Below are 14,703 nucleotides of genomic sequence, written 5' to 3'. Positions count from 1 at the left end.
ATCTCGAGACCCTAGTTACCAATATGTATGAAAACTACCCTGTACTAAAGCAATCATCAGCAGCTTTCATTTGATATCCATATTGTATAAACACATTCTAGGGGTATCCGGGTCCACGTTTTGGCCTATATCTCGAGACCCTAGTTACCAATAGGTATGAAAACTACCCTGTACTAAAGCACTCATCAACAGCTTTCATTTGATATCCATATTGTATAAACACGTTTTAGGGGTGCCCGGGTCCATGTTTTGGCCTATATCTCGAGACCCTAGTCACCCAGGGGTACGAAAAATACCCAGTGTCAAAGTACTCATACACAGCTTCCATTTGATACCCATATTGTAGAAACACTTCCTGGAGTTACCCGGGTCCATGTTTTGGCCCATATCTCGAGACCCTAGTCACCCGGTATCTAAGTACTCATTATATAAACCTTCCCTGTGGAAAAATACATATATATACCAATTTTCATAATAATCGGTCCAGTAGTTTTTGAGTTAATCGATGACATACATACAAACATTCATTTTTATATATATAGATTTCCCGGCAAGTATTCGAATTTTTCTCACCTTTTAAACCTTCCCTAGACCTCCACGAATAATTCAAGACCAAGATAAGATAAATCCGTTCAGCCGTTCTCGAGTTTTAGCGAGACTAACGAACAGCAATTCATTTTTATATATATAGATAGTATGTAAGAAAATGTTTCATGTTCGTAGACTAATTCAAATAAATAAATAAATATTAATACATATTCTGAAATCTACGTAAAATACCTTTAAAGTAAGCTCAATATGATATTTTTCCTATAATTCTGTCAGAAGATATGAAAATTTTTTGGCCAAACCCTCCATTCATATGACAAAATATCTATTTTGCAAAAGTCGGGGATTCGAAATCGGACTTACAGCTATGATGTCTTTAACAATTTTTCTTAGAATCATGTGTAGATTACGTTTTTGCTATACTCCTGATGGAAAAAAAATCTGACCCGCTCTAGTATACATGTATATATTTTTTTAGACGAATCTATATATTACTCTTTTTAACGAAAGAGACAAGCTGTAATTAATATCCAGCAGGCTAGAAATTTTTTAAGACTTTTTTAATCTTTTCTGAATTTTCTATAAATTTTGAGACTATAATTAATTTGATTTCAATTAGAATGTTAACAGCGTTTTATTAATATGCTTATATTAGCTTCGAAAATCATGTTCTACAAGTCACTTATCGTAGTAGAAGCATGCACCATGAAAACACCAGACGAAGCGCCTCTGGGAGTATTCGAGAGAAAATTTTTTTCGGAAGATTTACGGACCACTACGCGTTGGTGACGGCGAGTACCGAAGAGGATTAATGAGGAGCTGTACGAGCTTTACGCAGACATCAACATAGTCCAGCGAATTAAAACGCAGCGGCTAGGCCAATGTTAAGTATTTTTAGTAGTAGAGGAAGAGGGGAGCCCCCACTCTGCTCAAAGACCAGGTGGAAAACGATTTAAATTCTTTTGGTGTGACCGTTTGGCGCCAGTTAGCAGAGCGAAGAAGAGACTGGCGCGACTTGTTTCACAGCTTTAACCGTTTAAACGGTTAAGCGCAAATTAAATAAGTAAATTATATTAGCTTCACTGGTATGTTTGCATGCATGTAACTTTTTGATACGAATAAAAGGCCAGTTAAACTTCCTTAACCCTAACGACATAGTCGTAACCTTACCCATATCTATAACCATCTCCATTGTGATCGATTAATGGTGCCATAACATTAAACAGCTGACATTTTCATAAAAATGAGGAAAACGCAAAAAATTACAAATATATTCCACAAACAATAAGTCTCTTAGTCAAAACGTATCCAAAACAATAAATAAAATATACAAAAAGTTAGTAAATTCACCAACTCAAATATTTGTAGGTTATGAATATGGCGAAAAACCTATGGCTATGGTATGGTTATGGCTTTAGCGTTATGGTATGGCACCATTAATCGATTACATTGATTTCCATAAGGTTGGTTCGATCAGCTGTTTTATCTGGTTATGGATAAGTTACCATTAATTGGCCCTTAATGAATAAGGTTACGTATACGGATCGGTACCGGTTTTTTCAGATGGTACGGATATGTTTGCGGCAATTGGCTTGGTTTTTTATAAAAACTTATAATGAAAGCTAATTTTATAAAATATGTGAAAAATATACGATCGAAATATGTGATGCTGTTGTTATGAAAAGGTAAAGCACCTTTCAACTTATTTGCTATATAAATTAATGCAACGTTTTACAATAAAAATAACATAGACAACGTCTCAATTTAAAGTAAAATACATACACATACATACACTCAGTCGCCATAATGTAGATCCATACCCACATTTATAGAAATCCTGATTTAACTTATAAAACAAAGACTCAGAATAGACTTTTGATTGGTAAAGCAAGTAAAACTTGTCTTAAAATCAGATTGTTCTCGAAATTTTGGCATTCTTAGCTTGACTTGCTTAGTAAAGCAATACAAATAACCCACATTGCTTTTAGAAGATTATTTTTTAACAAATCCATCGCCTTTTGATGGCGAAAAGTGGGTAGTCGTTTCCGCGGTTAGAAGAAGAGTTGAAAATGTTTCCCCCGCATGATTGCAAAGTGATTATAAAAGAATTCGAGCAGATCCAAAAATTTACCAGACTTGGAAGTTATAAAAGGCTCGTCAAGAAAAGTCGAGTTCAGGCTACCATTTTCTACCCAAAGTCTCTTGTATGATCGATACATAAGCGCATATTTAATTGTTTTAATTACGTAGAAGACCCAAAAAAAAATTTGATTCTGTTCAATAATTTCATAAAATGCTATGTGGGTAGTCAATTTCGACTTTGCCATCAGAGAACCAAATCTGAATCGACATTTGGCGCCACTTGGAAAATTTATAACATTTTCTTATAGATTGATTACTTATGCTCATCGGTCGAGGTATTAATGAATTTAAGGCCACAGCGCAACTCTCAAGCCCAATTTGATTAAATTCTAAGCGACCTTAGATTGCTTTGTGACTTTCAAATATATCCGATACGTGGACATAGTTGAAAGAAATTATAATACATTATAAGCTTCCACCACTGGGTATAAACATTATGAAGTACACTTAAAATTATGCGAATAGAGCTTTAAAATAAATATTTTAGTATAATCTAATATTGCCTAGCACTCAAAAGCTACGTGTTTTGCTGGTTCGGTTGTATAACCACCCAACCATCATCGGCGAGTGCTTCCTGTTGTTGTTGTTGCTGTTGCTGCTGTGCATTGACATCACCACAATCATTCGGCCTCGCGGTTCGTGCTTGCTCGGCAAGTAAATTTTCACGTTGCTGTTTCAAATTGTTGAAAAGTTCCAAAAGTTCTTGCTGCAAAAATAAAACAAACAAATTTAATTGAAGTAAATTATGCAGCAGACTGGGTCAATCCACCGAAAAATAATAAAATGTTATTATTTTGGCCTTCAGAAGCTTTATAATTTCTTTTATTTTCTTTTTTAGTCCTGCAGTCGTTTGTTCATAGTTAAGTGAGATGAGAAGCATATTTTAAGGCGCTACATTTCGTTGAGCACAAAAAACCAGAGATTGTATTTAACGGTTAACCACAAAACTCTATTCGGTATATAACGGATAACAACTGATATACAAGATCAAAAAGGCTTTCTCAGTGAGATATGTTTATTTTTGAATTTTTGTGGTGTTTCTCAGTGAATAGTTTTTATTTTCAAATATTTTCTCACCAACACTGAGATCGTGCCTAAAGTTTTTTTAACTGTTATTTTGCGAGGTTTCGGCAGTGGTAAATCTCTCTTCTGCTCTGTTAGAATTAATATAGTGTACACTTAACATTAGGTTATTATAAGGGTTAGGGGGTTAGAATAAAGCCCGAGTTAAAGTTGACATAGTCATAACGCCATAGTCATAACCATATTTTTACTTATCCATATCAAAATGGCATCAGTTATTGGTGCCTTAACCTAAAAATCGTGAAAATTTCATAAAAATTAAGAAAACGCAAAAATTACAAACATATACCACAAAAAATAAGTCTCTTAGTCAAAACGTAAACGCGAACTGTTCCAGGGGCCCGGCTCTGCTCTCTGCGGCCCTGCATGTGGTAATAACAAACCGTTCCCGAGATGGTCGGGCTTGGTACCGGGACGTACTGGATCTGCATCCGGCAAAGAACCATCAACATCGATAACAAGGGTATTCCTCAAAAATTAAACCAGAAACACCATACTATGTCCCAATCATATTTTTGGGAAAATGCATGGACTATTTCTGGAACCCATTTTACATATATCATTTCTGGACTGTTCAAGGATAATTTCGATTTGTTATCGAAAAGTTATCGATTTATTTTCCGAAAAATATCGAATTGTTTGAGAAAAGCTATCGGTTCAGTTTCGAAATCGGGGTATTTTCGGCAGCTTTTCGATAACAAATCGATGTACTTTCAATAAAAAAATCGATGTCGAGATACATTTTCTATGGCAAAGCGATATTTTTTCTGTAAAAAAATGATAACTTTCCTATAACTAGTCGAAATTTTTCGATAAAGATTGATTCTTTTTTGCTCTATCTTTTATCTTCTTCTTCTTTCTTTATCTATTATTATTATTCGCTGTTGTTGTTGTTGTAGCAGCAACTGTAAGCTAACATATGTATGTATGTGCACGTATTAACATAGCGTGATTCATATTTTTCCTTTAATCGGCTGTTCTCATTTACTGACCGGTTTATGTGAGAAACCGAAACCAGCAGTATCGGCTATTAACATTTATTTAAGGAGTGTTTATTTAATAATGTTTTGATTAAAAATATCGGTTAGAGAACTTGCGATTTCTGAAAACAAGCTATGAGGATGCGAGCTTCTCAATACCAAAATAATGACATTGATCTTTAAAATCGGCAGTCACATGACCATGTTACTATTAAAAACCAATTTACATGGACCAAACAAAAATTTTACCGAAACTCCCTCAACATAACGTCTGTTACCAATTTTCTATGCCTACCTTTTCATTAATTTTTCTTAACGTTTCTTGTTTCTTTTGTCGCTCTTCTGGTTCTAATTGTATTAAAATTTTCTCTTTGAAATCCTGCGCATAATAGAGCTTCGTATCAACTCGTAAATATTCTTTAGCCAAACGTCTGTGTTCTCTATAAATTGCTTGTGATTCTTCATTATCGGGTATTGGCTGTTCGGGCTGTAGTTCAGGATCTAGCATTTCGGCCAATGATGGATCGTCTGTATCATCATTATCATCTACTTCATCGTGTGCACGAACACGAAAATCTCTTTGATCCATTGCGCGGTTGGGCATCATTGGTTTAGTTTCGGTAACAGTGAGTCCTTCTTTGCCATCACTTTTTGCTGCAAAGAGGTGAAAAATAAAAAATTATGAATTGCATTTAAATTATATATGTATGTAGATATAGATTATACGGCGTCCAAAGCGGATTATCCGAAAACGATCAAATTTAAAACACCCGCTGGAGTCTTTTAAAGACGGGTAAAGGCTAAAAAAGTTTAAAAATATCAAGGGCTTACCAATATCAGAAAATTGGTAAACAGTAGAAATGGGTAGGGCGGAAGAAGACAAAGTGCGAATTAAAAAATGTAGGGAAGAGGGAAGAAATGGCGGGAGTTGGCCCGGAGTTGAAGAAGAATGAGAGGAAAGAGGAAGGAAGAGAGCAGAATGTATGGAAAATTTGTAAATGCATGAAGTCAGAAGAAAATCTGCACGGTCGGTGGTACATACATATACATATTGTGACGAATTTTAGTATCACTAAGCGATACTACCATCACTAAGCCGATACTAAGCAGCCACTCGTATGTACGTAAACAAGTCAATCATCATCTACACACATACATACAAGGCAACGGAGAGATACTCATAAACACATGTAATCATCAGCCGAAGTAGTACTCACATATAAACACGCATATGGCTATGCGAGAGGCTATAAACTACAAATACAACGCATATAGCTGGTAACCAAGTAGGAGATTCTAGAAGAAGAAACGTCTAGACATTTGGAGAAATATGCGGACAAGGCAACAGAGAGTATAAAAGAAGCACAAGCTGAGTAGTCAGTCATCAGTTTGATTTAAACACGCAATTAGTTGCGAAGTACTCTCAAAGTAGTCTAATAAAGACCATTTTGCATTACTGAATATTGGAGTTATTTATTCAACAGGTTAGCGATTCGAACGTTAGCAGAAAGTTTGGAATAAGCGGAATTTCCCTAAATTCGTTACAATATGTTAAAGGATGTGTGTATCTATGTAGCTTATGGACTCCAAAACCACACCATCTATTTTGTTCAAATTTTCAGAAAAGCTTTATAGCAATAAAAAAAACATTTATGATACCTGTTTATATAGATGAGAGGAAGGGAAAGAGTGAGCGGAGAAGAGGCAGACGAGGTGAAATTAATGGGAGATAGAGAGTAACAGAGGCGGTTAAAAGGGATAGAGTTGCAATAGAGAGGAGCGGGAGCAGAAGAGGTAGAACAGCAGATGAAAACTTCTTGAAAGTTGCTTCAAATTAGGCAGGTAAACAAAATTTAGGACATAACAACGTCCATATATCTTGATATCCTTTGTAGAGTGGGTTCCGTTGAAGGCTGCTGTATGAGTACTACAGTCCAAAATCGAAGAGAGGTTCCATTTTCTTTACTTATGGCCGAAGGTTAATTTGTTAGTGTTAATTAAGTCGGGAGGAAAAACTAGAACTCGAAACCTAAGCCGGGCGTGTTATTCATTTCTTATGGAGGAGTTATAAGTTTGCTGTAGATGAATAGGTGTGTCGACGAGATAAAGACGTGTTATCGATTTATTATCGAAGTGTCATACGTTTGCTATCTATAGCAAAGCTTATTGAACAACCAGTTTTTTTCTAAGAGTTACCGGTTCTTTTTCGAAAAATAAACGATTTGATTTTTAAAAGTTATCACCTATATTTTGAAAATTTATCGATTATTTTTCTTAAAGATATCGTTAATCTATCAAAAAGCTATCGATATGTTAACAAAATGATATCGATTTCATATCTCAAAGTTTCCGTTTATTCTTCCAAAAATTGTCGGTATGCTATTCAAGTACTATAGAAAAGTTATCGATTCTTTATCATTGCTTTTAAAACTTGTTATCGACGTTTTAACGACTTGTTATGAAAAACTTATCGATATGTTATCAAAAAGTTATCAATTTGATATTGAAAAGTTGTCGATTTCTTGTCGGAGTGTCACCAACTTGCTATCGGCGTGTTAGCGATTTGTTATCGGCGACTCAACAATTTATTATAAAGCAGACACAGATAAAACTCCAATATACATAAATTTAATGACACATCTGCAACTCATCGATAACAAGCCGAAAAGAAGCCAGTAAGAAACGGACGACCGTGATGTTATAATATGTATATAAACAAGCCGATAACATACCGATAACTCTATGATAGTCATTATCTAGCGATAACAAAACAATGATTTACCGGTATCGGTTGTTACCAATAAAAAGCCAACGAAGCTCTTCTCAAAAAGTCAGAAATTATTTAAATTTACTCTGTTTTGGCATAACTTTAACCCCTGGGTGAGCTCTATTTAACTTGATGTGTAAACATACAGATGTATTTCTTTTTTTATAGTAGTAAACCTGTTTATTAATACATCAAACTACACAAGTTCTTGGTACGCACACCTCTTTTCAACCAGAGATGTTTATTCCTATCATTTCATGTCAAATATATATATTATTCCGATGTCTAAAATATGACATTCAAGATTACAAACTAAATATTTTTTTAAGTAGCAATCCAAATTTGGTTGTAATGGTCATAAAGGACTCAAAAAAGGAGTCGCTTTGGAACCCAATACGTGCCGAAAATGAGTTGCTTATGAGACCATGATATGTCATACATATATGACTCATATTTAGCCTTACTTCTTGAACGAAATTAGGCTCATCTCGGAAGACCACCGCAAGATATGAAAAGTATTAGTTTCGGAACCCTAAATGAGCTCATAAAGAACGTAAATACTTTGATATATGAATAACTTCTGACTCTGATTGTTTTCTGGGTACATAATTATTATAGATCAACTTATGAAAGTTCGGCATGCTTGTAAGGCGTGTAAGCCTCGAAACTTTTATTACTAAGCACTTTTTTTTATTAAAAACCAATCAATTTCAGGCGAACATATCGGTACCACCTGAAAAGTCGTGTGACGGTGCGTATACGTAACATGTTTTTATTATTATTTGGTATATAAGAGAGTAACATACTGTGGCGAATGTTGACATCACTACGCTGTTAGTAAATAATCACGCAATAACAAAAACATGAAGCAAGCCACACTGGTGTACATGAATACATCAGTCATCATTTACACACATAAATACAAGGCAACGAAGACATATTTCACACACACACATGTGGTCATCAGCCGAAGTAGTTACTTACACATGCACACGCTATGGGAGAGGCGTGGACCACAGATATACATGTTTATAGCTGGTAACTAACCAAGCATGACCTACAACCGTTCTCGAAACAACTAGATTTTAGGAGAAGTATACGGACAAGGCAACAGAGAGTATAAAAGCAGCGCAAGCTGAGTAACAACTAATCAGTCTTCTATACTATTGTTGCATTATTTGGAGCCCATACTCCCAAATTCACCCTCACAAAATAGAAAGGGTGCAACAAATGTTTACCAAGTTTGCTTTATGTAAACTTAATTGGCCTGGCGGCGTGCCTATTTATCTGGGAAGGCGTAAATTGTTAGGATTGACAAGCTTGTCAGACAGAAGGAGCTACTTTTCAATAATTTTCATATATAACACCATCAATGGTAAAGTAAATTGTACTCAAATCTGTGAGTCAATAAATTTTAACCACACAGCGCGTGAACTTAGACAGCTTAGACTTTTTACTGTTCCTGCGCATAGATCTACCTACGCTTAAAATGAGCCAATATCGAGATGCATTCGATTATGCAACACATATTCTGAGGCTATTGATTTTAATTTGAGTGCAAATACCTTCAAACTAAATTTATTTAAAATATTTAATTAATCAAGTAGTCTGTAAGATTATCAGTACACGAAGAAGAAATAAAATAAAAATAAACACGCTATCAGTTGCGAAGTATAATAGTACTGCTCCCAAAGTAGTCTAATAAAGACCATTGTAACGACACCCTAAGCGCAACTCAATCAAACATACATCAGCTGATGTCGCGCAAGACGGGTGAATGCAACCCGGCGCGTGAGTGGCTCGGCCAACTGGTAAAATTAACACCTGAATTTGTACAAAAATATATAAAGTTGTAAATTACAATATATAAAGATTAATAAAAAGTACCTACTTCAAAACTTGTATAAACCCATATTAGCGATATATTTCTCTATTATTTGCCGGCTGCAGTGCTTCGAGTGGTTTTTGGGAACAATTACAAGAATGCAGCAACCGGGCGAAATTGAAAGGAATAATGTGGGTAATTATTATAATATACATAAGCACATGCTACACCATTTTGCAATACAGAATATTGGAGTGATTTATTCAACAGTTTAGCGATTCGAACGTTAGCAGAAGGTTTCAAATAAGCGGAATTTCTCCTAAATTCGTTACAATACATAGGTTTCAGCAAGGAATTGATCGAGACGTTACTTGAAATTAAGTGTACTAGGAGGTCACGGTTGTGCGAGACTTCGCCAAGCACACAACTCAATGATGCAGATAAATTTGAAATTTGAGTGCATGGCATAAGTTTGCACAAACACGGGTATCCGGTTAACAGTTAAAAATTTGTTTCAGATTCATTAGATTTAAGTCATTTTTGGTTAAGATAAGTTTTCAATGCTTACTATATATTATCCAACAGCTATGTAGATCAGTTTGTTTTGCTGTCGTCATTATTGTTGTAGTTTCACACATCGTTTTGATTTGATTTTTTAACACTTCTTTTTTTTTATAATTTATTTTGTCTTATATTTCATTTGTTTTTACAGAGAACAATTTCAATAAATATACTTAGATATGCTTGGCAATGCTTATGACCATGACAATTTTAGTTTGGTTGCATCTTTTTCCTAGCACTTGCACTTTGTTACTGCTAAAAGGAATTAATCATCATCAACAACAAATCGACGCCAATAACGTTCTATAAATCGAGGGCCAAATGGAAGATCTCTGCTCGGAAACGCCTTATTTGTTACAGAAAGTAAACAAGCTGCGTATGCTTACTTGTCATTTGTACTTGGTACATGATTGGATATGTCAGGCTGCAATAAATACCATTTCCAGTTGTACACCAAGACAGTTGACGGGCAAAAGTTTTTCGCATAATCGTCGGACTCTTATTGAAGGTGTATAACAACAGCGATCCTTCTTAACGGAAGTAGCCTTTTTCACGCGAAACAGACACTGCAAATCTAGTGAGCCCTAAAGACGAGTATGAAGAGTATGGTTAGACCCCTGCGTCAGAATTTTTTCAAAAGGATGTTGTCTTTGCATTAATTGAATACATTTAGGTACAATAAAAAGGCCGTTAGGCCAAGCGTCATCTCAACAACTTTACATTAATTTCAAAAACGCGCCCAGAGGTTATGCGGGATATATAGAATGCATGTCTAAAGACGGCTTGTTCTCCAAAACATGGAAAAAGCAGCAGCTTGTGTTAATTGGTAACAACAAGGGGGACTCGAATCAGCCATCAGCATACCGGCCGTTATGCACGTTCCACACAGCAGGAGAACTTTTTGAAAGGCCCCTAGAACCACATTTTGCAGACGCCGTAGAACCAGCGGAAGACTATCACCCAGCCAGGGTGGTGAGGTGGTTCAGAAAATGCACTTTAGGCGCAAATGAAGACGGTCTAACAAGCGTAGAAATAACACAGCGAGATGGGAAGATTGGCTAGACTCGCGTGGACTCCAGTTGGCAGAAGAAAAACAGAGTTGATGCTCATAAAAAAAACATATACCGATAGAACTTAGTTTTGAACATTCTCCGGAATGACATCAAAGAAGATAGTCAACTATTTAGAAATAAGCCTAGACTCTCGTTAGAAGGTATCTAAACAGTTATCATTGCTAAGCAGGCTTATGGAGAACATCGGGGGACCAATATAAAGCAAAAGGAATCTGCGGATAAGCATCACCGCCTCCGCTTATCGTTGTTTCAGGACCAGCCGTTCAAGTGATTAGCGGAACAATCCTCATCGACCTATTAGCGCTGGAAAGAAGAAGGTTATAGGCAACAAAAAAGCAGACGGATCAAGAGTGCATACACATCGTTAGGAAATTGAGCAAAGAAGAAACGTTTAGATATAGCAAGAGCGAAAGGAAAATAAACATATGAACATGAAATAACAGATGTTGAAGCATGGAGCACCAGAAGCTTTTACGAAGTAAATTACTACGTTACTCAAATGCACGGGCAGAGTTAAAAAGCGGAACCTGGACGCAGGAACAACAAAAGGCTCTTAAAAACCAGAAATATGGAACGCCACCCTAAAGTTATGCGAAAGCAGTTCCAGGGTGGGCGACTGTACCAAATGGTGTGGTTTTCCACATACGGTTGCTGCGACGGCAGCAATTATGCAGCATTAAGGTTACAAAACCGACGTTGCAGTTGTGACAGCACTTTATGCGTGTAAAAGAATGTTGTGGTGTTAGTGGGGATATCGTCATCTCCCTTTTATTGGATATTTACAGCAATTGCGCGGTCCATCCTATGCCACTCAAAAAAGAACGTACCGCGAAAAATTAGAGGGTCATGTAGGATAACAATTCTTAGCCCTGAAAACAACCCCGACGGCTGCACTGTAAGCCATTCTGCACATTCCACCTGTAAACCTGGTAGCGAAGAGCAAAGCGTTATAACTGCAACGAGACTCAATGCCTCGGGGCAGCTTGAGCGCAGACCATAGTAGTAAAGCGTCATCAAATATTAGACTGACAGACTAAGTAGTACCCTACCTGCACGGGTGTTTAAATGGCAGACGAGGCTATATGCCTGTAGACCGATGTTTCCAAACTGATGAAAGGAAAAGAGTCTGCGATAAACTGCGGAAATAAATAAATCCTTCAAGATGCAAGTAGTGGTCGTGACTAAAGCAGCCGCGTCAATTTTTACATTGACAGTCAAGCAGCAGTTAAGGCTATAATCTATCTCTCATAGCACAACATCTATAAGTGTGTTAGAGTTTAAGCACTTCCTGGAAAGACAATCGGGGTAGGGAGAATTATACATCTTTATTTGATTCCTGTGCATATGGTAATAGATGGAAATGAAAAAGCGGATAAGCTAGCTAAACAGGAAGCGATTGGGCGAGATTAAAAGAGGGAGAGATTGCACAAGATTCGCTAAGCAGGAAAGGCATGGAACCAAGCGGAGGCTGCAAAGTGTCCAAGATCATGTGCAGGTTTAGATCGAGCACGTTTTGTGATCGTGCCCTGCGCTCGCAAAGCTAAGACGCCAGCTATAAGAAGTGGTACAGCTATCAGAAAGCTGCTAGTATTTATTAAGAGGACGTAACTTGCGTCCTGATTTCTGATAGAGTTTTTCAATTTGGTCGTATAGCAAACTTCTAGTAACACTATGAACTTATTCAGACTAGCCAGCACAACCTAACCTGACCTAAGCATTTTCCATCCCAACCCGCAAAGTGCAAGTGGTGATTTTCCAAATTTTCAACACTTTTTATTGTGATTGAAATTGATTACAACAATCCAAAATATGTGATTAAAAGCACATCCTCCGCATATGATTATGATTTTGTTTATTTGTTTTCATGATGAGCAATTTTTAGCTCAACACAACCGGGAATCAATTATGTAAAGCATTACATTTATGTACTTTATTTTGGCAAGAATATTAAGAATATTATGCCGCTAAACAATGAGCGCATATTTTAAATATTTTTTGTTTCTATTTTTTTTTTTTTAATCACAAATATTTTCCGACATGAACGGATAGAAAAAGCAGTTTCCAAACAATTATACCCAATTATAGGAAATTCACACATAAATCCGTATATCGCCACATACATATACACATAGTATAAACAATTCATATTGATTATTCAGATTTTAGTTTTTGTTTTTCTATACTATTTGGAAAATTGGGCAAATGTTTAGTGAAGATATAGCACGTATTATTATTTTAAAAATACCGACGGAAAATTTTTTCAAACATTTACACCATCACGCTCGCTCACAGACTGAGACTCGCCACGATCTCAAAATTTGCATGGAGGCCGAGGAGCTGTGAGTATGGCAAGAACGGATGCGGATACGCTCAGCATCCCCATTTTACTGTACATAAGTTTTGAGAAATTACACAATTACTTACACAATAGCATATGCAGGTGTGTATGTATACATTTTTATTTCAAAAAACGTGAATGACGAAGCACCACAAGGCAAATATTAAGTGAGTGCAATACATACTAACGAAACTTACGACAAGTTTGACGTCATCAAAGAAATGTTGCGAAGAGATGTAGAGATTTGAGCACTTACGCTTCATCGCGTTGAAAATTAGTCGTTTTACAGTGGGCTACTAACATAAAAAACTTAAAAGTACTTTTAACAAAAAAAGCCCACTACTGGCTTTGGCTGGTAAGTAGGGTTGCCAGATTTTTATTTCGGGTTCCCGGAACAAACCTCAAATTTGAGCCAAATTCCCGGAATTTTTTAAAATTTCTCAGGACATTTGAAATATAAGAACCACCTATATATTTGTATGGGTTGCTCATTTCGGCGAAATAATTTTTAGATAGAATTAAACTTTTTAAAATCATTTATTTATAACAAATATTTTTACGAAACAGGCTAATAAGTAATACGTTTACTGTGTTTAATGCGAATTCAATATTCTATGGATTCATTTTGCTAACGTTATTTTAAAACACGACACTTCCCCATGCAGAATGAATAGGTGTGCGATATGTCAAACATTGACAATATTCAGAACCACAGTAGGGATGAATTTTTCTTCTTTACAGAGTTGCATGCAATATGCTAATGACCTGAATACAATCGAAGCCGCAAATATGGCCATGTTTCGTAGCAGATTATAATCGATTAATTTTAATATTGAGAAAATGCCAGGACATAGCATTTCCCGGCAGGACACTTTAAAATTTGTGAAAAATACGGGATGTCCCGGCCAATATGGGCTATTTGGCAACGCTACTGGTAAGTCAATTAGGGAATGTAAATACTTCTGAAGTTGTCTTTCCCAAAAATTCACTTGCTTACATTTGAAACATGGCTCTTTCCCTCTCCTCGCCTCACAGCACTTGCAGATCAAATTTTTAAATGCTTTTGTTTGTGCGAGGATGAATAAATAAAAATAATATTTAAAAATGGAAACGCGTCCTTTTCAACCAGCCCATTTGACGCAACTGTCATTGCTGTTTGGAAGTTGTACTCTGCTGCTCGATATCACGTCTATTCGAGCTGCATCAGTAACAATAATACACCAACATAAAATAATATTTTAAATAATAATATTGGAATGAAGAATGTGCTTTCCAAACCACAATAAACTTCGAGGTCACTCGATTATGACCTTACACTGCTCGAAACCCCATCCATTTCAAGAACTTAAATTTATTATAAGCACAGGATAAATTTGAAAATAGTT

The 14,703-nt window shown here is 36.1% G+C and overlaps 1 protein-coding gene across 1 annotated transcript in view; it reads right to left on the bottom strand.

Moving 5' to 3' along the window:
• Window positions 1-618: 618 nt before the first annotated feature.
• LOC137251273 (mitogen-activated protein kinase kinase kinase 7-like) overlaps window positions 619-14,703 on the bottom strand; it is a 61,529-nt gene continuing 47,444 nt past the window's right edge. The window contains exons 8-9 of the mRNA XM_067785585.1: window positions 5,050-5,408; window positions 619-3,397 (exon numbers count right to left, since the gene is read on the bottom strand). Coding sequence (XP_067641686.1) covers window positions 3,209-3,397; window positions 5,050-5,408 — 548 coding nt within the window. The 3' untranslated portion in view covers window positions 619-3,208. The remainder of the gene's footprint in view (window positions 3,398-5,049; window positions 5,409-14,703) is intronic.

The sequence above is a fragment of the Eurosta solidaginis genome, chromosome 4 (genome assembly GCF_040869045.1).
Source record: "Eurosta solidaginis isolate ZX-2024a chromosome 4, ASM4086904v1, whole genome shotgun sequence".
NCBI classification, from domain to species: domain Eukaryota; kingdom Metazoa; phylum Arthropoda; class Insecta; order Diptera; family Tephritidae; genus Eurosta; species Eurosta solidaginis.
This window is presented reverse-complemented; position numbering and strand designations above follow the sequence as displayed.